This window comes from Eulemur rufifrons, chromosome 30 (assembly GCF_041146395.1).
Source record: "Eulemur rufifrons isolate Redbay chromosome 30, OSU_ERuf_1, whole genome shotgun sequence".
Lineage (NCBI taxonomy): Eukaryota > Metazoa > Chordata > Mammalia > Primates > Lemuridae > Eulemur > Eulemur rufifrons.
Window position 1 is genome coordinate 125,031,552 of NC_091012.1, and position 25,545 is coordinate 125,057,096.

Genomic DNA, 25,545 nt, shown 5'->3' on the forward strand with positions numbered 1-25,545 from the left:
AGAAAGTGGAATTAGCCTGTTTGGGTACAAAGTCTGATTTTTGCCTTTGCTAGCTAGCTATGTGACTTTGGGTAAGTAATTTATCTGAGCTTCAGTTTCTCCATCTGTAAAATAGAGAACTCAAAGAGTTGATATGAGGATTAAATGCATCTAACTTGCTTAACACAATGCTTGGCATGTGGCATGTACTCTATAAATGTTATTATTGCTGTTACTCAGTTTGATTCAGTTAGACATTTCTTCCTTTGGAAAGATAGGGGGGAATAACTGCTTATCTTTTGCCCTCAGTGTTTATTTTAACCTGAACACTAAATATTTTTGGACTGTGACATGGATTTTTATATTCTCCAAGAAATTACTGCTATAACACAATGTGGTAATAAAACAGTGAACTTTATTAAGAAGTTTCAAGCATCATGACTTGAGGAAGTATTTCAATTCTGTTTATCGAAATACTTCAGTTTTCCAGCTGGATCTGGGATTATCTGTTTAAAAAAAAAAACCAGCAAATTAATCACTTTAACAGCCAAAGTACATCATCAGTAGTCTATGTGTTGACTAAAGAAGATAAAGATTATTTTTATATATTATATAATATATATTTAAGAAAAACTGGATTTTTCCTATCTACTAATTCCAGCTATTCAAAAAGACAAATCATTTACTTGTTAATAAATTAACATCTGTACTCAAGCACCCCAAAATTTACTTACAGCTCTTCTCTCGGCCACCAGGCTTTCATGGCATCTTCAGGTTTGATCTAATTAAATCAAACACATTGAGAGCATGGCTACAGATGTTAATATATTTTTAAAACCATTTGCTGATAAAATGATGGTATGCCACAATAACCTGAAAAGGAGGCAGTGTGTTCATTAAGGGTTTACTAAAGTCTAAAATGCAACTTTTTACGATAATCTCAAGCTGCAAAGTAAAAAAAATAAAACCTCAAAAACAACATCAAGCATTACTGTTAATAACTAGTTAATGAATAAAAATACTCTTAGAGCACAAGAGTGCTTAGAAACCATTAGATTTAAAAAATTTCTTCCAGGGGCCGGGCATGGTGGCTCATGCCTATAATCTCAGCACTTTGAGAGAATGAGGTTGGGAGGATTGCTCGAGGCCAGGAGTTTGAGACTAGCCTGGGTAACATAGTGAGATCCTGTTGCTACAAAAAAAATGAAAAAAAAATTTCCAGTATAATTTGATCTCACATTAACTATGTTACTTGCTAATAAATAGGTAAAGTAAATCTATCTTTATATATAAAAATAATATATTGTAATCACTGTAATTCACTGATTTTGAACTAATTTCTGATGGGTTTGCAAAACAGTTTTGCCTTTGAGGTCCAAGTTAATGTTACAATAGCAACTTACTCATCTCTACATCCATTTGATGGATCTCAAAGGAAATTTGAAGCCATACATTACTTTGAGCACTAGGTAATTTAAATTAGTCATTAGTTTACATTTATTGGCTGTGAGGCTCACAGATAGAAGTACAAATTAACTATGAAAGACATTATAGGATAAGTATTGTACATTTCAGAAAACACATTGACTTGATTAACTTTTGGGGGCCACAAACAAACCCCTTTTGAGAATCTGATGAAAACTATCGGATTCTCCCTCCAGAAGAATGCACCTGTTATCACATACTGTGTTTCGGCATTCTTTTTTATTTTTAATTGACAAATAATAATTGTATTTATTTATGTGTCTCATCATTTTTTCAACAGACCGGCTATTCAAACTATTATATAGCCAGACAGTATTTATTAGTTAACAAAATAGCCTAAGTCCCTGCCCTAGGAGTTACATTCTAATTCTAATTTTAGGTTGTGGTAAGTATTTGCTTTTAAAAACAGGCTGATGGGGCCAGGTGCCGTGGCTCATGCCTGTAATCCTAGCATTTTGGGAGGCTAAGGTGGGAGGACTGCTTGAGGCTAGGAGTTCAAGACCAGCCTGGCAACATAGTGAGACTCCATCTCTACAAAAAATAAAAAAATTAGCCAGGCATGGTGATGTGTGCCTACAGTTCCAGCTACTTGGGAGGCTGAGGAAGGAGGACTGCTTGAGCTGAGCCCAGGAGTTTGAGGTTACAGTGAGCTATGATCAGGTACTCCAGCCTGGGTGACAGAGGAAAACCCTGACTCTAAAAAAACAAAACTAAACAAAATAGGTTGATGGGATAGTTCCTGGGGTGGGGGTAAAGTGGTGAGGAAAGACTTCTAACATGACATTTCAGCTGAAATGTGAGTAAAGAGAGGGAGCCAGTAATGCAGAGAGCAATGCAGAAAGAACAGCAAGGACAAAGGCCCTGAGGCAGGAGCCAGCTTATCATGTTCAAGGAATGGAAAGGGGCACACCTGAGGTTAGAAGAGTAACTGTCTACCTCTGATTGTCTATGGCTAATGGTACTTTTTTTTTTTTTTATTTTTGGTTTACTAAGGACAAAAGTCTTAGGAGTCTATATTTTTCTATTATCTTAAGATAATGATTTCCTCCTCCAATGCTCTAGTATTTTTCAATTTTATAACTACAGTTTGTGTGTGTAAAACTCTTGATTCTTAGAAGATAAACATGTTATTTCAAAAAAGGCTCAAGCAAATTTCTAAATTGTATTTTGGCCAAAGACTACTACAAGGATTGTTTATAAATTATACCACCTCCCTAAATGAAAGAATATACCTGTTTCAATCTTTTCTTTCTTTATGACAAGGAAAGAATCGTTAGTTTCAGTATTAATTAAGCCAGATTTTCTCAAAGGCTTTTTATTACATATAGAAAAGTTTTGCTTGTCACTGTTTTCTTTGCTCACAATACAAGAAGAAATTCCACACATGACCTCTAAGACCTACCACTCTCTACTCTTCCTTTCTTGTTTTTTGGAATTGTATATTTCTCTGGATATTTGGTGTTACAATTCACAGCATTAACCCCATATTCTGCTTTTTCCAGTTTCAGCTAGTCTTCCTACAGTCAAAAGAATGTCTGTACTCTCTGATTTCTGCTTAGCAATGTTTACTTCATTTACAAAATCAAGACGGTTCTATTACAAGGAAAGATTATCCTAAGGTTGGCTTTTTTTGGCTCTAGCCATCCCTTTAACAGAAATATCAATATGACTTACTGTTTCACTACCAGGTTTCCAGCCAGCAGGGCAGACTAAAAGGAACAAAAATGGGCAAAAGACAGTTTAAAAACAGAGTTCAGTTCTCTTTAGCAACTCTTATCTTTTCATGTTTCCATATGAAACCAAAATTAATAGAATATATTAATAAGAACATTTCCAGACCACTGAGCACTTGACTTCTGTTAGCTTGCCTGCTTGTACCAAGGAATTTTAGTCATGGAGCTTAGCAGAAGAGAGCTCATCTATTTTCATTTTTACCAATTATGTTTAATAACATTTATAATATAAGAAATCAAATTGACACTCTGGGAGGTCGAGGTGGGAGGATCGCTCAAGGTTGAGAGTTCGAGACCAGCTTGAGCAAGAGTGAGACCCCCATCTCTACTAACCACAGAAAGAAATTATATGAACAACTAAAAATATATATAGAAAAAATCAGCTGGGCATGGTGGCACATGCCTGTAGTCCCAGCTACCTGGGAGGCTGAGGCAGTAGGATCGCTTGAGCCCAGGAGTTTGAGGTTGCTGTGAGCTAGGCTGATGCCATGGCACTCTAGCCTGGGCAACAGAGTGAGACTCTGTCTCCAAAAAAAAAAAAAAAAAAAAAAAAAGAAAGAAAGAAAAGAAATCAAATTGAATGTCACTCTAATACAGTTGGAAAGTTTGGGAATCTGGTGAACTGAAAGTCCTGGGCACAGCAAAAATTCCTCTGAATTTACGTAAACTTCTAGTAAGCTTGTGTGCTACCTATCTTGCAGTATTTTGTACTGATGCTGTGGTTCACTGTTTGTCAAGAAGCTTTAGAATATATCCTGACTCAGTTACTATTTTAGCAAAATGATGAACTGATAGATTACCAGTGTGATACTGAGTAACCCAGAGGATGACATTATTACACTTGATCTTAGCCAAAAGATCAAGAAGCAATTGAGGATTACATTATTTTAAAAAGCTAAATCCAATAATGTAAACATGCCAATAAAACCTGTTATTAAATATTGCCAGATTGGCACATGTTAAGTTTACAGAAACATAATTTGAAAAATTGTAGTAGCAGAAACTTTTCTCTTTGAGCTTATCCAAAAGGACCATGCAAATAATGAATGCTTTTTGCATCTTACTCAGTAAGCAGAAGATATTAGTGATATTTTGTTAAAAGCACTTTAAATTATAATTTGGTCTGCTAAAAAGATCTGCTAATAATTTGTAAACAATCAGAAGACTTTGGAACCATCCAAATTACTTTTAGGATGAGAAACCAACTAATTATGCTGTTATCTGTCAAACTAAGAAATTAAAAGGTTAGAAGGGAAGGGTACCTTCTCCATGTGTGTCGGTGTACTGGAATGCTTGTACCAAACGTAGTGTCTCATCCACCGATCTACCCACAGGAAGGTCATTCAGGGTAATCTGTCTAAGGATTCCCTTGTCATCAATAATGAAGAGACCTCTGCAAAACACAAGAATAGTAGAGGTGAGGCCATTTCTTCTCAGTTAAGACAAGTATTAGTTAATGTGAATTCCTGTATCATCCACACAGAAGAATGCTATACAGAACTAACAACATGCCTACTCTACTGGTATATACATATACACATAGATACACCCCCCCCCCCAAAACACCTCCCTGCCCCTCCAATCTAGTATATAATTTGGGACTGTCACTGTTAAATTGTAGCTTTAAAAGTTTGTTTTTGGCTAAGAAATGTACTGTAGTATTTATGGTTGCTTAAGATAATCTGACTTAAAAACTATGTGCACGTGTTACTTTGAAAATAAAAAAATAATTAAGAAGAAACTATTGGCTCAAATAAAATAAAATTGCTAGTATCAGGTAATTTTACTTGGTTAATGTTCAAATAATTCCACATTTTAAAATTGCCTCAGTTTTTTTAGTGGCATATTTACTCTTTGGGGATTAACTTAGTAATACACTTTATTTATTTATTTGGAGCAAAGAATCATTTTATATTGATTAAAGGTAGAACCCACAATGGAAATGTAATATTCAATAACTTCTATAAGCCAAATGACATACCTTTAAAATATATAAATGGGCCGGGCGTGGTGGCTCACGCCTGTAACCCTAGCACTCTGGGAGGCCGAGGCGGGTGGATCGCTCAAGGTCAGGAGTTCGAGACCAGCCTGAGCAAGAACGAGACCCTGTCTCTACTAAAAATAGAAAGAAATTATATGTTTTTACTTTTTTTTTTTTTTTTTTGAGACAGAGTCTCACTCTGTTGCCCGGGCTAGAGTGAGTGCCGTGGCTTCAGCCTAGCTCACAGCAACCTCAAACTCCTGGGCTCAAGCGATCCTCCTGCCTCAGCCTCCCAAGTAGCTGGGACTACAGGCATGCACCACCATGCCCGGCTAATTTTTTGTATATATATATTTTAGTTGTCCATATAATTTCTTTCTATTTTTAGTAGAGACGGGGTCTCACTCTTGCTCAGGCTGGTCTCGAACTCCTGACCTCGAGCGATCCACCCGCCTCGGCCTCCCAGAGTGCTAGGATTACAGGCGTGAGCCACCGCGCCCGGCCTAGAAAGAAATTATATGGACAACTAAAAATATATAGAAAAATTAGCCGGGCATAGTGGCGCATGCCTGTAGTCCCAGCTACTCGGGAGGCTGAGGCAGGAGGATTGCTTGAGCCCAGGAGTTTGAGGTTGCTGTGAGCTAGACTGACGCCACGGCACTCACTCTAGCCTGGGCGACAAAGTGAGACTCTGTCTCAAAATAAAAAAAAAAAAAAAATAAAATAAAATAAAATATATAAATGATTGTCAGATACAAAATGAAACTGACAAAACCCTTAATGGGAATATTTAGACATACTTCCATCTAATAACAGACTTTATGGAAGCCGAAAACATTAAAGACTTGGCAAGTGCAAAAAAAGGAGACACTACTGGTAGTGATATATGATACAATATGAATGAAACTTGAGAACATTACATTGAGTGAAGGAGACTAGTCGTAAAAGAGCATGTATTTTAGGATTCCATTTATACGAAATGTCCAGAATAGGCAACTATAGAGATAAAAAGTAGTTTAGTAGTTGCCTAGGGCTGGGGGAAGGGGTTAGGGAAAATGGAAAGTGACTGCTATTGGGTATGGGGTTTCTTTTCAGAGTAATGAAAATGTTCTATGATTATGGTGATGGTTGCACAACTCTGTGAATATACTAAAAACCACTGAATTGTATTCTTCAAGTGGGTGAACTATATGGCATGTGAATTATATTTCAATATAGCTATTATAAAAAACACAGGATTATAAAATACTGACATTTTCATATAAAACATTGAAGAAAAACTATTGGCACTGCAAAGCAAATCACACTTGATCTTAGCCAAAAGCCCAAGAAGTGACAAAAAGCACTTCTTGCAATCAGAAATATAACAAAATTATAACTGTTTTAGGCTAAAATTGCCCTCTTTTCAAATAATTCTATTAACATTTGTTAGCTCAAGTAACCTAGTGAGAGCTCCTAGGTAAAATATTTCCTTAACTTTTCTCACTCCAAAAATACAAGTTTGCTAAATACTATGATATTTGTATTTAGAAAAAACATTACTAGAGTCACTTTGGAAAAACGAAAAAGAAATGAACAAGGAGTTGAGGGACCTAGGTTCAAGTCTGGGCTCTGCAATTAACTAATTATATAAATTTGGCAAAGTTCATGGAACTCTAGAATCTGTCTCTTAAAGCTATATAATGACAGGGTTAATGAAACAGCTCTAAATAATCTTCCAGCTCTAATAGTCTATGACAGTAATATAGTTTAAGTAGGGCTATTGTAAACTTAGTTTAAGTTTAGTAGTTTAATTATTTTAAAGGTTTATCTACAACATTTTTGCAGACAGAATGAAATAATATTTCTTGGTCAAAACTTGTATCTTCTAACTTGTAAATAACATTCATTTCAAGGAGGATTATAAATATACTTGGATTTGTCATAATGTAAAACCACTGAAAGGTACCTAAGAGTGTGGCCTGAGTCCTCTAGATATACGCCATAATCCTTTGAGATCTGATGGTTCAAGTCTGAAAGAAGTGGAATCCTTATTGGCCCAAGTCCTCCTTGTCTTCGAGGGGTATTAATCCTGTAACAGGAAACTTAACTCTTAGCTAAATAAACAGCATATATTAAATCAGCACTCTTTCTCTGCATATGCATGTGCATACACACGAACAAACACAATACATATTCTTTCTCTAACAAAAACAGGCTAAGGTACTTTCTATTTTCTTGCTTTTCCCCCCCACTTAATATATTCATGTCCTTTAAACACTAAAGACGAATATATACAACACATGTTTAATGTACGGATATACTGATGCTCTCCGACTTAGGATGGGACTACATCCCAACAAACCCCTTGTAAATTGAAAATACTATATGCTGAAAATACATGTAAAACTCTACAGACCCATTGTAAAGTTGAAAAACTGTAAGTTGATCCATTGTAAGTTGGGTACTATTTGTATTATATTTTTACTAATCTCTACTGACAGACATTTAAACTGTTTCTATTTTTTTTTTTTTTGCTTTTATAAACACTGCTGGAAATATCCTTGTATTCTCATCTTTGTATACCTGTCTGATTAATTTCTAAAAGTGAAATTGATAGATCAAAGGATATGTACTATCATAAGCATAACCTTAGAACTGTGATCACAAGACAAATCCTTGAGAGATAGACAGGACACAACTGGATGACATTTTAATATTCTGAGAGACAAACACAAAGTCCACTTGAAGCAGTGATGGAAGTTAGTTATAATCTCAGATGTATCAGTCTTCAGATTTAAGTACAGGTTGAGTATCCCTTACCCAAAGTGCTTGGGGCCAGAAGTATTTTGGATTTTGGATTATTTGCATACTTACCAGTTAAGCATCCGTAATCCAAAATCCAAAATGTTCCAATGAGCACTTCTTTTGAGCATCATGTCAGCACACAAAAAAATTCAAATTTTTTTGAGCACTTTGAGTTTTGAATTAGGGATGCTCAACTCGTATTCTGTAAGTTGAAACCAGGAGATATGAGCTGGTACCCCCGTGGGAGGGCACTGACATAAAAGCTAGAAAACAGGGCAACGGCCCCAGTTCTAACATAAAAGTAGAAATCTCTGGTTGATATGAAACCTATTCAGCTGAGAACGTATCCCCAAATTCCCTTAGAAAAGTAATCCCAAATTATTTGGGATGACACTTTTTCCTTAGTGGACATGTGTTTTAATCCTAGGAAGATTTAGAATTACTATAGAAATGATGAAGTAAATTAAGCCTATAGTTTTGTTTTCTTTTTTGAGGCAGAGTCCCGCTTTGTCACCCTGGCTAGAGTGCCGTGGCGTCAGCCTAGCTCACAGCAACCTCAAACTCCTGGTCTCAAGCAATCCTTCTGCCTCAGCCTCCCGAGTAGCCGGGACTACAGGCGTGTGCCACCGTGCCCGGCTAATTTTTTCTCTATATTTTTAGTTGTCCAGCTAATTTCTTTCTATTTTTCAGTAGAGATGGGGTCTCACTCTTGCTCAGGCTGGTTTCGAACTCCTGAGCTCAAACGATCCACCCACCTCGGCCTCCCAGAGTGCTAGGATTACAGGCATGAGCCACCACGCCCGGCCTAAGCCTATAGTTTTAATATTTTTATGTTAAGAAATAATTAGTATATATTTATATGTTATTTGTAATGTTTAAGAGAATTTGGCATATTAAAATTATGTATTTGGGAAGGTTTATCTGAAAATTGAGATACTTAAGGAAATCAAATATATTAAACATAATTGCATTTTAAAATACTTAGGAGAATTAATTTCTTTTTTTTTTTTGTTGTTGTTGTTGAGACAGAGTCTCACTTTGTTGCCCAGGCTAGAGTGAGTGCCGTGGCGTCAGCTTAGCTCACAGCAACCTCAGACTCCTCGGCTTAAGCGATCCTACTGCCTCAGCCTCCCAAGTAGCTGGGACTACAGGCATGCGCCACTATGCCCGGCTAATTTTTTTATATAGATTTTTAGTTGTCCATATAATGTCTTTCTATTTTTAGTAGAGACGGGGTCTCGCTCAGGCTGGTCTCGAACTCCTGACCTTGAGCGATCCACCCGCCTCGGCCTCCCAGAGTGCTAGGATTACAGGCGTGAGCCACCGCGCCCGGCCAGGAGAATTAATTTCTTAAGGGAATTATGGGGGAATGTATTAATAATTAAATTGTAGCTCTCCAACCAATTAAAATTTGTTATGTGTACATACATATGTATACATATGATTGTAAATGGAGAAAAACTTGTTTCAAATTTGTAACTTTTAAATTAATTTTTACAAATTACAGCTTCTTGAAAATTATAAAATCTGAGTTTGACTTACCATACTGGGCAACTATTTAACAGAGAAATGGTATATTTTAAAGATTTTTTTTCTCCAGATTAAAGTTACCCAATTAATCATAATAAAGTAATCATATAATTCAGTGGCTTGTGCTATAGAAATCCTATCTATTGCATTTAATTTTTGCCCCTCATTTTGAAATGTCCTATAAAATCCTTAAGTATTTTTTACCATGACTGAACTAGCAGCTTTTTGTATTACTCACATAAATCTATTCCTGAATTGTCTGGTAAATGATTATATTCGTATCATGCTAAGAGTTATCCGCCCATGATTTAAGAGTAAATCCATTTTCTTTTTCCTACAAATATGTAAGATACTGACCAGGCCAAATGGGTAAACTGTGAATCGACAGAGCATGCTACCACTTCAGTATTTATGGATCTGAATTCTTCAATTCTATCACCAAAAGCGATGATTTCAGTTGGACACACAAATGTGCTGAAAGTTAAAAAAAAATTCATTATTCTCAAAATAAGCATATATCTGAACTTTCAAATGACTTAATTTTTACGGACACCTTTAGTAAATAAAAATGCACATTAAGAACAATTTTATATACGAAACTTCTAAAGATGGAGTAGTCTGAAAGACTGTCATTTGATCAAATATTTAATAGGGAAACACTTATTACAGAGTTCCCAATTACATCTCAATAATCTTTCTTCTTATAACTCAACAGATCAGTGGTCAACCAATATTCCCTTCTCCCTTATGGTAGTACCCCCCACCATTTTATTAGCTTTTATTTAATAATATTTTATATAGTGTTTTACAAAGTTAACATCATTGCACTATTTTTTTTGATACATTCCTATACCAACTCTATGAGCTAAATGCATCTATCTGTATTCTGGAGATGAGACAGTGTTCTCCAGTCCATCCCTCCCCACCTCTTTTTGAAAAGGTCCTTTTCTACCTTGTCTCCCAGTCCTGGGCAGCCAGGGATTTTACACCTTAATACCTTCATGTTCTCAGAAGGGCATGTTTAAAGAATATTACCTGGGGCGGTATTTTCAAACCATGGTATGGACTCCTTAAACCTATTTAGTGAGTTCCAATTAACATTTTTTAGAAAAGTAAAATAGAATAGAAAATATGAGAATACATCATACATAGCATGGGTAAGTTATGAAACATATCTATGTATATACAAATGCATATATGTTTGTGTTCAACAGTGATATTCAAAATATTTAACAACCTTAACTCAAAGTTGGCTTTACCTCTGGAGGTTTCTGAAAGGGACCAGGTAGGAGGGGTAATTTGGGAAAGAAGGTGGGAAGTGGCTATTTACCACCTGGTATGGAAGTTTTTCAGTATTTTAAGGAGCATGGCTTTGCTGGTACATATAGACTGAATGATATTCTATATATGTGTGCATGTGTATTGGGTGGCAATGAAAAATTTATTTTCTACTGTGAGCCATGGTCAAAAGTTTGAAAAACATAGATTTAGGGAACAAGTTCCTACCAGAGCCCAATACAGGATTCTAAAATGTTTCAGTTGTTCAAGAACATTACTGCCATGTACAAGCAGACAGTTCTAATCTAGGACTATGTCCCAGGAAACCTGTAATATGTATTTTCAATATTTTCTAAAGCATAGGAATGGTCAGCCTCTGCCTTCCTTCCTATTATCCCAAGAAATACTACCTAGAGAAACATTTGCCCAACTTCTTAATGAAGACAGAGAAAAAGTACTGGCAGAAAACTGAAGGGTTATGTTTGTAACTTTCCTCCTTGTAGACTGTGGCAAATGCCCCAGAATTCTTCCTTCTCTAGCCAGGCCCAGTCCAGTATTACATGAAAACAGGAAGAAGCTATCTTTATCTTAGATCCTTGTCCCAAAAGACCATTGCTAATCCCATGTTCCAATTAGGTATGTCTTATTCATTACAGAGTTTTAAATAACACTAGAGAAACACAGAGCATATTTTTCTGCTGTGTTAGAACAATTTCAAAATTCAGAGCTAGCGTTTGTTATATACATTTAACAAGCATGTTAACTTTCTGCTTTTATAACATGAATTTGGAAGGCTTATCATTTTTTATATCTATTAAGATTTCTACTTCTGGTTTCTATTAGAAATTAAGTTATATTATACTTTTTAGTTAATCAAGCCATAGTACAGGTTGATTAGAAAGAAGTAGGTTATTACTAATTTAAAAGACTATATTATGCCGATTCATAACTTGTTTTAGTCGCAAAGTACTAATTTTTGAGAATTCTTCCTATTTGGCTTAGAGTAGGGGTTGGCAAACTTTGGTCGATAGGCCAAATCCAGCCTATTTTTTTTTTTTTTTGTGGATAAAGTTACCATAGAACAGAGCAACATGCATTTGACTTATGGTTGTCTGAAGCTGCTTTTGTGCTACAATGGTAAAGTTCAGTAGCTACACAGAGATGATCACAAGACTAAGATATTTACTATCTGGCTCTTTACAGAAAAAGTTTACCAACCCCAGGCCTAGAAACAACCTATAGAAATCAGCTTAAGTATACCCTCCCTGCAAGTTTAAATTTTATCTACGTAGTTTTAGATTACTTGTAATTGAAAAAGGCACAGTGACAAAGATAGAAATATCTTCTACTTACTTTTTGCAACCAGAAAATAAATTTAAATATAAAAAGGATAAATGTCGTAATAACTCTTTTTTGGTCTCTTTTCACTTTCATGGGATTTGAAAAGCACTCAAAATAGTGTTTTTCAAAATAAAATTAAATCCTCAATGTGAATAAAGCTGTAAGAATATTTACTGAGTCAACTTTCTGACCATCTACAAAGATGCTCACTGTTGCAGAGTTAAAGAAACCCTCAATAACTGTAACATATTAATTAGTATTATTCCTTAAGCAGTATATAATATATTCAAGAAAATGTTCAAATCCCAGGAATGCAACAGATGCAGTAAAAATAAAAATGACAAAACCATAGTTAAATGGTATCACTAGATAACAGAGGTTATTAATTTTCTTATTAACAGATATGTTAAATAATTATGGCATAAGTGTTCCTATTAAATGCTTTCTAAAATATTGTCAGTCCATTTTCTTGCCTTAGTAGGTATAGTTTAATGAATATATTGTAGCTTTCCTCTAACTATTCCATTATAACACAGTCATGTAGATATATAAGCATAATGTATTGAGGTCAATGTGTTGTGACTGAAATATATAGTAGATGTTGCCTTTTTAAGAGCCAAGGGATGAATAAAGTAATTTCTAACTATTTCATGTTCTTGAATAATGACTGATAAAGACTGGGTTTTATCAGCTGCTATTTACATGTATTACTTACAAATCAAGTGGGTAGAAGAAAAAAACCAAGTATTTCCCACGATAATCAGTTAACTTCAGCTCCTTAAATTCGCCATTTATCACAGCTGTTCCTTCCCAATAAGGTGCTGGCTTGGAAACTAAGAAAGAAAAAGACATGATGTTCCATTAACACCGAGAAAGTTGGTGGAATGGCAGAGGACATCTTTAGAAAATCACTAAAAATTAGGGCTTCTAAAACTTTGGATCTTTTTGGCAGTCTGGTGAAGCTTACAGACTTCTTAGAATAGTGTTATTTTTTTTTTCTTTTTTTTTTTTTTTTTTGAGACAGAGTCTCACTTTGTTGCCCGGGCTAGAGTGAGTGCCATGGTGTCAGCCTAACTCACAGCAACCTCAAACTCCTGGGCTCAAGCGATCCTACTGCCTCAGCCTCCCGAGTAGCTGGGACTACAGGCACGCGCCACCATGCCCGGCTAATTTTTTTTTCTTCTATATATATTTTAGTTGTCCATATAATTTCTTTCTATTTTTAGTAGAGACGGGGTCTCGTTCTTGCTCAGGCTGGTCTCGAACTCCTGACCTTGAGCGATCCACCCGCCTTGGCCTCCCAGAGTGCTAGGATTACAGGCATGAGCCACCGCGCCCGGCCTAGAATAGTGTTATTGAAGGCATAAAGTCATACATAGAATTACAAAGGAAATAAATTATATTTAAATTCAATTATCAAAGTATTAAAAAACAGATTGGTGATATAGTAATGCATGTGCTCTTTTATTAACACTTTAAAAATGTAAGATCTAGCAGTGATCTAACTACCTAAGATAACAATGAATGTAGTGGCCGGGCGCGGTGGCTCACGCCTGTAATCCCAGCACTCTGGGAGGCCGAGGTGGGCGGATCGTTTGAACTCAGAAGTTCGAGACCAGCCTGAGCAAGAGCGGGACCCCATCTCTACTAAAAATAGAAAGAAATCATATGGACAGCTAAAAATATATATCGAAAAAATTAGCCGGGCATGGTGGTGCATGCCTGTAGTCCCAGCTACTCGGGAGGCTGAGACAGGAGGATCCCTTGACCTCAGGAGTTTGAGGTTGCTGTGAGCTAGGCTGACGCCACGGCACTCACTCTAGCCTGGGCAACAGAGTGAGACTCTGTCTCAAAAAAAAAAAAAAAAAAAAAAAAAAAAACAATGAATGTAAATGATGTTTTCAGATACCTGCAATAACCAGAATGTAGCATGAAAATACCTGGGATTCTATTGATGACAGCTATAAGCAAGTACTGCTGAAGCTAGGGTGGTTTGTTGCTGACATTCATAATAGAAGGCAATGCTAAATTTCAGTTGAAGGTGAGTGAAAATATACTTTTTTTTGGAAATAGGATCTCACTCTGTTGCCCAGGCAAGAGTGCAGTGGAGTCATTATAGCTCACTGCAACCTCAAACTCCTAGGCTCAAGGGATCTGAGTAGCTGGGACTACAGGAGTGCACCACCATGCCTGGCTAGTTTTTCTGGTTTTTTATTTTTTGGGGGGTAGAGACTGGGGGCAGGGTGTCTCGCCATGTTGCTTTGGCTGGCCTCAAGCGGATCTCCCTGCCGTGGCCTCCCAAAGTGCTAGGATTACAGGTGTGAGCCACCACACCTGGCTGACCTTTTTGTTCTATTCATGTTCACAGACCCCTTACATTCCAGTCCTGCACTAAACTCTACTGGATACTTCACTATAGCCCCTACAAGTTATCAACGTCCTGTATTTCAAATAATTAGATTTCCCTTTCTCTAATGGCAGTCTTCCAGACGTACTAATTTAGTTTGTCCAGCTTCTCATATACACATGGAAGACCTGCTGTAGCTGCGGCTACACTCAAGGAGGTGGAAATTCGCAAATACGTCAGATGAGAAGTGAATCCCAGAGCACGGGGTAATTTTCCTAGAGAGCATTGAAAGAAGACTCCTTTGAACAGGTGTTAAGTTACCTGATGGAAATTGAACAGTTCATGCTGCTCTCTTGTAAAGGTACACTGTAATTCTAGCCAATACACTTTGATAATAATGTACCTTCATGCTCTGTTAACACATTTAGACAGCACTTAATACTTTCAGAACCATTACATACATTGAGGTTAGTACTTGCTTTCAAGTTTGACTAAGGTTTCTAGAAAGTAAGGCTTATACTTTTGTATAACAGCCAGCCAGCATTTATGGTCACTCTGAAAATAGAGACAAACTGAATATGAATTTCTCTGTGAAGTTAATGTATAACATGTGATTACGTAGCCTACCTCATATAATAATCCTGATCTGATTAGGCAAAGGCCAGGAGGGAGAAACAGATAGAAGGATATTGAATTATATGTGCTTTATATACATTTCTTAAAATGCTACTCAAGTGAGAGGTTATAATAATTGTAATGATGTCATAATGATACTCCTTAATGATGTTAGCGTATTGGGAAAACCATATCTAAAAATTGATTTTGGAAATGTTGGGTTCTTGATTTAAGAACTGCAGTTACTTTGCTAAGACCTATAAATGGAATCCCCAAAGCAACCCCTTGCATCTATTAAGAAACAAAAATTTTCCTGAATATAAATTCTATAATCAACATATAAAGTTCTGGTAAATGCAGACAAGTATAAAAAAGAATATTTAAATCCCCTGTCTTTATAACCCCCATCAATTTAACTACTGTTAACATTTTTCTTTTTGTTTCTTAGCCATCCATTTTTCTGGGAACTACTGTTAACATATTGATGTCCATCTTACCAGTCTTTTTTAAACACACAAATTTGAATCAACTTACACTCCCCTTTTTTTCCTCCTTAAAGAAACAAATCAATCACGAACAGTTTTTCATGTAACTAAAAATTATTTGAAAATATGGCCTTAATGGCTCCATAATATTCAATTTTATGAATAGAAGTTTTTGTATCTTTAATTCTAGATATGCCTACATGTGACACAGAAATGTAGCAAATAACTAAAATTTGAAAAGTTTTGCTGGTAAAGGGAAAGCTATTATTACTATTTTCTGCTTCGATAAGCAGCTTCAGAGTGCCTGTGTTTCCTATGGGAAATATATGTAATGTCAGTAAATACTTAACTGGATGACATATTTCAAAATGTCTTTCCAGGCAAGTAAAACCAACTGGACTTGGAAATACTAATTTTAAAAGTGAAAGACCGGTTTTCTAAAAAATAAAAAATCCAAAAGTAGCTACCTTTCAGCAGAAAAGAATTGGAAATGTTTAGGGAGGCAAAACAGTTTTTTTCATTTAGTACTTCCACCCCATCCTAAGTCATAACAGCATCCCATTTAACTCTGGGAATTCATAATTGTGAAGCATTACTTTTCTATGGAATATTAGCAAGGAACATGCTGTAATTGAGCCACAAAAGCCAAATACACACCTACAGACTGTCAAATGATCTGTAGGAAAAGCAGGTTACTGTAAAGCAAGCAAGGGACAGCTTTTTTTCTACAGCTGGTCACTTCTTTTTGGCTAATTTTAACCTCCAGATGCAGCAGGCCACAACTTTCTCAGTATCTACTTAGTCTGACGTGTCATTCCTGAAAGTGGCTATTAGCTTTGGACACTGGACAGAAATGCAAATAATCAAAAACCAAATTGGCAGGACATAAATTTGCCACAAGGTTTATCATCAACCCAAATGCATTATTTCCAACCTCTTTTTTTCCCTGTTTCCCTCCAAAGTACACCCTGTTACAGGTTCTTCACTTCTGAGAAACACAAAGAATACCCTTTAACTATACAGGTTTTGGGGAAAGTGGCTATTAATTATAATCTTCTTTATAAGATGCAACAAAAAAAAAATAAGAAAGAAAAAATGAAACGTTTGACCCCCCCCCAAGCATTTTGTTTAGCGACTTTTCTATTTAACCAAACTTTCTGTGAATCGTTATTCAACCTATCCATGTATTCTTCCCTGAAATAGTACTTGAAAAGAGACGGGACGTTCTGGAGGCACTTTGTGATGTTTCAGGAAGTGTTTCAGTTTGCACAACATCCTCGATGCCTGCAAGCCCGAGACCAGGGCCATTCTTTCCTTCATCTGCGGCTTTTGGGGTAACCACTACCTCTTCCAAAATCTGATTAGTAGAAACCATCCCTTTCTTCACAGCTAAAATCCCCCTTTGCCCTACCCCCTCCCCCTCTTGGAGAGAACCACGCCACCCGGAGGCAGCCCAAGGGGTGCCGCCCAAGATCAGGCCCCTGGGTGTAACCAGTGTACACGTGTCTCCGGGCTCTCTCCACCCCCACCCCCACCCTTGGTGGGGCACCACCTACTCTTGGCTTTGCTTAGGTGCAGGGAATGGTCTGCGACCGAAACCCGGGATGCTTCCCCCGGGTACACTTGTCCACCCGCGTAGAAGTGGCACTCCTCTTCGCGGGTCCGGAGCCTCTCCTCTGCCTCCAAGCCCCACAGAGCCCCAGCCGGCAGCAGGAACAGCAGCAGCGGCAGCAGCAGGAACTTTCGGCTCCAGCCAGGGGCCGGAATCGTCGCAGCTAGCAGCAGCGGGGACGCCTCCATGACCACGCGGGTGCAGAAACACGTCCCTTGGCGTGAGCGTGGCTTCTCCCGCCGCCAGGCAGCTACAACCGCGTGCACGAGGCCCTCGCGAGACCTGCCCCGCCCCCCCCTCTGCTCCCCGCCCCACTCCACCCCACTCCACCCCACCCCGCCACGTGGGCACCAGCCCCACCTCCTCGCCCCCAGCCGGCTTTTGCGCCTGCGCCCTGGGGCGGGCCAGGGTCGGAGTATCGCCCAACTCTGCAGAGGCGTTCTCCAGGGCTCGCACGTTCCCGCCCTCTTTTGGACATCCTTCCACGCCCATCTCATCCACAAAGCCTCACCAGTGCACACCATCCACTCAAAAGCTGCAACTTACCTATACGCCTGTGAACGGCTTGCATTTTATACTTCTAATAGACTTTAAAAAAAAGTCACTTAAAAATTTTAGAATTTTAAATCGACACATAATTGTATACATTTATGGGGTGCAATGTGATCTTTTGATATATGTATCCAATGTGGAATGATTAAATCATGGTAATTAACATATCCATCACCTAGTTTACCTATCATTTTTATGGTGAGACATTTCAAATTTACTGTCCTAGTTATTTTGAAATATACAATACGTTATTATTGACTATATTTACCAGGCTGGTTACCAGAGGCCGTGAGGTGGGGGAGAAGGGGGAGGGAATGGGGAGTTGTTGGTCAAAGGGTACAAAGTTTCAGATAGGTGGAATAAGTTTTGAGATCTAATAGCCATTTACTCGTTTTTTTTTTTCCTTGAAGTGACTTGTGTGAACAGTGGCATGGTTCTCCTTTCTAGTTGCATCCCTTTTAAGTCCTGGGAAAACTCCAGCAGGCAAGAGCAAACAGGCAGTTTTTGGTGACTTATGATCTTGTCTCAAAGATGTCTATTTTTTTTTTTTTTTAATCACGACTTGAAAAGTTCCCAGAAAACCTTTTCTCCTAGCACAGTGTTGTTCCATTTTCTGACAATTGCCCCATCACCCACCCCCATAGCCTCTCTGCCCCTTTCTCCTCGCCCACTTAAAGCCCTCCCCCGCCCCCCCGTGGGCGCCGCCCCTTTCCCCATCGGCCACCTGCTGTTTGCGCCCGCCTGCGCACTGGGGGCAGGCCCGGCCAGGCCGCCAAGCGTCCGCCATCTTGTGGCGTCGCTTGTAATTGGTCTCCTGCCGTCCTGCTCTCCCGCCGTCAGTACAGTTTTAGACCCTGCTTATCCTTCCCTGTCCACCTTTTCCACAAATCTTCACCAGTGACTGGCCTCCCACCCTCAGCACTGTTTTAGAGCCTCTCATCCTTCCACATGTAGCTCTTACGCAAAGCTATGAAGGTAACCGGCCTTCGGCCCTTAGCACTGTTAGACCCTTTTATCCTCCCACAAAGCCACCTCCCCCTGCAAAGTGGAAACTAACCTTTCTGCCTCAACTGGTTTGCATTTTATCCCTCTAACAGACACTTTTGTTATTTTCCTTGCAGTGACCTGTGTTAACAGTGTCATGACTCTCCTCTCTAGGGGTAACCTTTTTCGGGACCTGGAAAAACTTGGAGAAGAAAGGTCTAACTTGGAAAGCAGTATCTCTAGACCATTTCTTCTCTTCCGGCAGGGAAGGATCTACAGGGAAAACAGGCAGTTTGGTGACTTAAGCCTGTCTCAAGGTGTGTATTTTCTTTTTTTAAAGACTTGAAAAGTTCCCAGAAAACCCTCTCAGCACATTGTTCCATCTTCTGACAAATACCCCATCATCCACCCATTTGCTAGGATGGGAGGTGAAGACACAGCACACACCAGAAAGACAGGAGCCATTAGCAGCCCATATGCCCCCAGGATCCCCTCTGTCTTCCTGTGACCTCTTGATATCTTTCTAAATCCCGCAGAAGCCATTCTAACAGTCTGTCTTCCTCTATTTGACCATCAGCTCCCAGCTCCCTTGGGCTGACATCAATTTCTAAGTCCTCTTTGTTTCCCAAAGTATCTGGCACACAGTAGGCATTTGATGTTGCAAGCACTTGATTTGTAAATAACACCTGCTATTCCAAACAGCCCGTCTCAATTTCAGGTTGCTTTCACACATTATATACTTGTTCCTTGTGACAACCCTTTGTGGTGAATAGAAAAATTTCCCTTTCTAAACTCATCCCTCACCTTAGTTCTATCTGTTGTATGCTCTGCTTTCTGCTTCCTGTGGGCAAGGGATGAAAAAGGTGAAGCCATCCCCCTTCTGTCAAGGGAGGTAGAGCATGTACTTACTCATAACGTTGTCCTGCAGGTCTTCACTTTCTGGGGGCATGTAGATAGGAGGCCTGGGGCGAGGTAGCTCTCGCTCCCATTCTTCTCCTTCCCTGGCTTCCTGTTCCACATGAAGGGGGAGTGGAACCCGGGGGGCTCGGGACTGAGTTCCAGGGATTCGGTTCAGGCCTATGCCCCGTGGTCGGCTTCGGTGATCCATGGTGACTGTTAGATAAACAGCCACAAGCCTCAGTGAATTCCAGGCCCTGAGCTGGGCCTTTAAGTTTGGACCTGGGAAAGTAAGCTAGGGGACAGTGTTATGTCTCTTTTCTCTGGGCTAAGCTGAGATGGTCTAGCTGGCAGCAGGGACTGCCCACCAGGTGGGCCCCAGTGAACCTCCTGCCCACTGGAGAGACTGACCAGGTTGGCCAGCTCTCAGGCACCTCCTGTTCATCCTCAGCTCCACTGGAACCCCTTGGCAGCTGACATTCTGGGTGGCAGTTGCTCTGAATCCTGCCATCCAATGATATTTGTGCAGACATTGTACTGTCATAGTGACATCAACAAGGAGACTTGAGGTGGGGGCCTTGCCCTCAAGGCACTTAACATCCAGCTGGAGTCAGTTGCCCATATTAATAATACAAAACCCTCAGACACTGAGGGGTGGTTCTGAACACAGGATGTACCTCAGAAACACTTGAGGAGCTTTAAAACATTCAAGTGCAGGGACCACAGCCCCAGAAATGATGATTTAACAGGTCCTTGCGGGGCTCTGGTTTTTATTTTTATAAATGGGCATTTCTGGTTAAGAACCACCACTGATGGTGGTTAAGAGCACAGGTTGTGGGGTCAGCTGTTTTTAGGTTCAAATCTGAGCTTTGCCACCTATTGGCCTTGTGGCCTTGAGAAATGTATTTAACCTCTCTGAGCCTCAGTTTCTTCATCTGCAGATGGAAGACAATAATAGTTTCCCCATGTTGTGAAACTGAAATGATAGAATACATGTAAAGCCTAATTTTGAATGTGGGCCAGACCTAGGGACTCATTTCTAATGAATATGGCAAAAGTAATGCTTTATTACTTCTGAGGCTAGGTCATGAAAAGGATAGCTTCTGTCTATCTTGCACCTAGATTACTCATTCTGGGGGAAGACTTTTTGTACAATTTTTTTTTTATTGAGAAAAAATTCAGAAAACATTTTTTTCATTTTAAAGTGTATAATTCAGTGGTTGTTAGTACAGTCACAATGTTGTGTTTTATGCTCACCACTACCTGATTCCAGAACATTTCTGTCACCCCCCCCCAAAAAAAAAACCCCATACCTATTAATCACTCCCAGTTATCCTCTTTTCCTCATCCTCTGGCAACAACTAATCTGCTTTCTCTCTCTATAGACTTGCTTAGTCTGGATATTTCATCTAAATAAAATCATACAATATGTGGCCTTTTGTGTCTGGCTTTTAAGAGTAATATTTTCAAGGTTCATCCATGTTATATCATGTATTGGTAATTCCTTGCTTTTTTATTGTGGTAAAATATATATAAGATAATATTTACCATTTTAACCATTTTTATATGTGTAGTTTAGTGGCATTAAGTACACTCACATTGTACACTCATCACCACCATCCTCCAGAATTGTTTTATCTTCCCATTAAACACTAATTTTTCATTACTCCCTGCCTGCCAGGCCCTGAAAACCAACATTCTACTTTCTGTTTATATGAATTTGAATACTTTAGGTACTTTGTATGAGTAGGATTGTATAATGTTTGTCCTTTTGTATCTGGCTTCTTTCACTTAAGCTTAATGTTTTCAAAGTTCATCCATGTTGTGTGTATTGGTACTCCATTCCTTTTTATGGCTTAATAATATTCCATTGTTGAATATACTAGTTTCAGTTATCCATTCATAAATTAATGGATATTTGAGTTGTTTATACTTTGAGACTATTATGAATAATGACGCTGTGAACATCTATGTATAAGATTTTGGGTGAACATATGTTTTCAGCTCTGTTGGGTATATACCTAGACTGGAATTGTTGGGCCCTATGGTAACTCTATGTTTAACTTTTTGAAGACAGCACCATTTTTTATTCATACCAGCAATATATGAAGGTTCCAATTTCTCTAAATCCTGTCAACAGTTTTTATTGCCCATTTTTTTGGTTATAGTCATCCTAATGGATGTGAAGTTATATCTCCTTGTGGTTTTGATTTGTATTTTCCAAATGACTAATGTTGAGCGTTTTTTTATGTGCTCTTTGGCCATTTGTATATCATCTTTGGAGAAATGTCTACTTAAATATTTTGCCTATTTAATAATTGGGTTTTTCTTTTTGTTGAGTTGTAAGAGTGTTTTATATATTCTGGATACTAAATCCTTATCAGATGTATGATTTGTACATATTTTCTCCCATTCTGTGGGTTGTCTTTTCACTTTCTTGTTAGTGTCCTTTGATGCAAAAAGGTTTAATTTTGATGAAGTCCAAGTTATATTTTTTGGTTGCTTCTGCTTTTGATGTCGTGTTTAAGAAGCCATTGCTTAATTCAAGGTCATAAAGATAGACACCTATGTTTCCTGCTGAGAGTTTTATAGTTATAGCTTTTATATTTAGGCATTTGATCCATTTGAGTTAATTTTTGTGTATGGTCTGAGGTAGGGACCAGGAACACCTTCTGAGCACTTACTATGTGCCACTGTCATTGGGAGGCAGCAGTAACAAAACAGACATGTTCCTGCTATTATTAAGCTAAAATTCCAGTGATGCTCACAAATATCAGTCAGTGGTCACGTAAGTGACTATATGTAAATTGACTTGATCATACACAGTTTCTGACCTACAATGGGGGCCCAGAAAGTGTGGGGACTGTGGGAGAAGGGCATACACTTGTATGGTTGACAAAGTTGCAATATTGCTTTGGGGCTTGGTGATATGGAGGAAATCCCCATCTGACATTGTCATTGGGACGTTTGCAGGTTCCTTGGGGGACCTCAGAGTATAGGCCCCTGCTATATCCTGTATCTTTCCTCTGGCCACTTAGACAATTCTTACTCCCTAGGCGTTTTGTGGCCCACCCCCGTGTTGGAATCCTTCCACCTCTCTGGGTGGCATGCTTAGCTATTTTTCCTTTTAAAACCATCTCAGGCCACTCTCTTTTATGGGATCTACATTTGCTCCCTAGAAACACAGATTTTTCTGCATTTGCTGAGAGTTCAGTTTATATTCAAGGGTGCTAATTTTATTGTCCCTTCTGCAAGGAGCTTCTCCAGGCCCAGCCTCTGCACTTTTCTTTTGTGAGTCAGACACTAGTCCTTGTGATCCTTAATCTACAGGAGATATAAGCCAAGCTTTCTGAAGCTTTTTGTCATTTGCTTGAGGTAATGGGGAAGCAACGTTTGTCCCTTTCTTATTTCAGGAAAAGTCATCCACCAAGTTGTGTGGGCATTCAAACAGCCTCTGGAGAAATCCATGTGGGAAGAAACTGAGGCCTCCCACGAACTACCAGCACTACCTTGCCAGGCTTGTGACAGTACCTCCTTAGAAGTAGGTCTTCCAGCTCCAGTCAAATCTGATGCTGCAGCCCCAGCTGATATCTTGGCTATGGCCTCATAAGATGCCCTGGGCCAGAACCTCCCAGATCAGCTATTTCTGAATTTGTGACTCACACAAACTGTGAGTTTAATAAGTATTTATTGCTGTTTTAGACCTAAAATGTAAAGCCTTACTACAGTTCCTGGTAAAAAACATTGTTACTCTTCTTATTCATGTTAGAAAATATCAGAGTCAGTTTAAAAAGTAGTAGTTCAAAAGGTTAAGGGTGGGCTAGTGTGCTCAGCAAAGGCTCATAAAGTCATGAATGGTTGTCTTAGACTGTATGAACATTTAAAGTAGCCCTTAGACCAATATGGAAAAGTTTTGCCGCTTTATCATTTGTACATGTAGGCAGGGTTCAGTAGTGGGAAAGGATGGAAGAAGGGCAAATTTCAAACATGATTTTCACTTTACTTTATATTTGTTAGAATGAGTAAGAGAGAGTGCCTAGTGACCAGAAGGCTCTCTGAAACATTTCTCACAAGACAGGGACATGTGTTTTTCTACAGTAATCTTTTAAAAAAGTCTTAAAAAATCTTAAATCTGAAGAAAACTTAAAAAAAATTCTCTAAAAAATTGGCCAGGCATGGTGGCTCATGCCTGTAATCCTACCACTTTGGGAGGCTATTGAGGGAGAATTGCTTGAGGCCAGGAGTTCAAGACCAGCCTGGGGAACATAGTGAAACCCCATCTCTACAAAAAAAAAAAAAAAAGAGAAAAATTAGCCAGTCATGATGGCATGCACCTGTAGTCCCAGCTATTCAGGAGGCTGAGGCAGGAGGATCGCTTCAGGCCAGGAGTTTGAGGCTGCAGTGAGCTATGATTGTGCCAGTGCACTCCAGCTTGGGAGACAGAGCAAGACCCTGTCTCAGGAAAAAAATGTTCTTAAAAAAATCAAGATTATGGCTATCAGGCAGGCCTTATGTCCCCAAATGTCTTCCTCATAGACTATGCCTGTCCCACTGCCCAACATTGTCATTGCTCCATTTATTCTTGGATTAAGGCATCATCCTTTCATGGTACATCCTGTTCATGTTCATATAGATGTAGTTGCTAAAAAGAATCCTAGATTAATTATTTAATTTCAGAAATACTTCTTATTTTATTTTATTTTTTAAAAAGGAAAAAAATTCTGTTCATATAATTTCTTTCCATTTTTAGTAGAGGCGGGGTCTCGCTCTTGCTCAGGCTGGTCTTGAACTCCTGAGCTCAAACGATCCACCCACCTCGGCCTCCCAGAGTGCTAGGATTACAGGTGTGAGCCACTGTGCCTGGCCTCAGAAATACTTCTTAAGCACCTGCTATGTGTCAGACACTGTCATTAGGAGACAACAAAAACAAAACTGACACATTTCAGCCATTTTTAAGCTAAAATTCCATTGACGCTTATAGATAAGAAGTCAACAGTTACATAAATGTTTAAATGTAGGGCGGGCATGGTGGCTCACGCCTGTAATCCTAGCACTTTGGAAGGTCAAGGTGGGAGGATTCCTTGAGGTTAGGAGTTCGAGGCCAGCCTAAGCAAGAGCGAGACCTCGTCTGAGCAAGAGCGAGACCTCGTCTGAGCCAGGTGTGTTGGTGCATGCCTGATAGTCCCAGCTGCTTGGGAGTCTGAGGTAGGAGGATCATTTGAGCCCAGTGAGTTTGAGGTTGCAGTGAGCTATGATGATGCCACTGCACTCTACCCAGGACAACAGAGCAAGACTCTGTCTGAAAAAAAAAAGTGTAAATGTAAACTGGTAAGTGCAATGAAGGGAAATTTCAGGTTTCTGAGGGCTTATAGCATAGAGCATGGGAGTTAGCCTGGGGAAGCATGGAGGTGGGTGAATGGTCAGGGAAGATTTTCCTAAGGAAGTGATGTTTGAGCCCCTCAAGATGAGGAGGATATAACTGGGTGAAGAAATGTCCTGAGTAGAGGAAAGTGATTTAAGGAAAGGGGATGAGCATCCTAGAGGTCCAGAAAACAGTAAGATAGAAGTCTTGACATTGGCAGGGATAAAGTAAACTCCAGGATCTGGATGAAATCTAGCGACTAGATAACATGAGTCACCCTCTTAATTTAAGAGAGGAGGAAATTTGAGCCTAGGAAAGGGCACCAAGCTAGAAATTGGCAGAGCTTGGCTTTGAGCTGAGATATTCAGCCTCCAGATTCCTTGTTGCTCCAGTGATCTGCTGTTTTTGCAATGCACTGTCTTCAGGTTTGAGATGGATAAGAATTTTGTGTTTGTTTTGTAAAATGTGAGAATGTGATCATTTTTTGCATTTCTTTTTCGTTTATAGTATTTATCAAAGTTAGTAATTATGCATTTCTGTGATTATGTGATAAATGTCCATTAGGCTATAAACTCAA

At 38.9% G+C, this 25,545-nt stretch overlaps 1 protein-coding gene across 2 annotated transcripts; it reads right to left on the reverse strand.

Moving 5' to 3' along the window:
• Positions 1-374: 374 nt before the first annotated feature.
• Positions 375-17,447, reverse strand: PRDX4 (peroxiredoxin 4). 2 transcript variants are annotated; one of them, XM_069463193.1, is made up of 8 exons: positions 17,118-17,447; positions 12,830-12,947; positions 9,853-9,969; positions 7,127-7,249; positions 4,460-4,590; positions 3,139-3,173; positions 714-760; positions 428-485 (listed from the first exon to the last, which is right to left on the reverse strand). In XM_069463193.1, exons 1-8 carry the CDS (start codon positions 17,359-17,361, stop codon positions 482-484), a joined length of 819 nt encoding a protein of 272 aa, XP_069319294.1. In that variant the 5' UTR covers positions 17,362-17,447; the 3' UTR covers positions 428-481. The 2 variants fall into 2 exon arrangements, with proteins under 2 accessions (XP_069319295.1, XP_069319294.1); XM_069463194.1 differs by lacking the exon at positions 714-760 and having other exon boundaries at positions 375-485.
• Between the last annotated feature and the right edge of the window lie 8,098 nt (positions 17,448-25,545).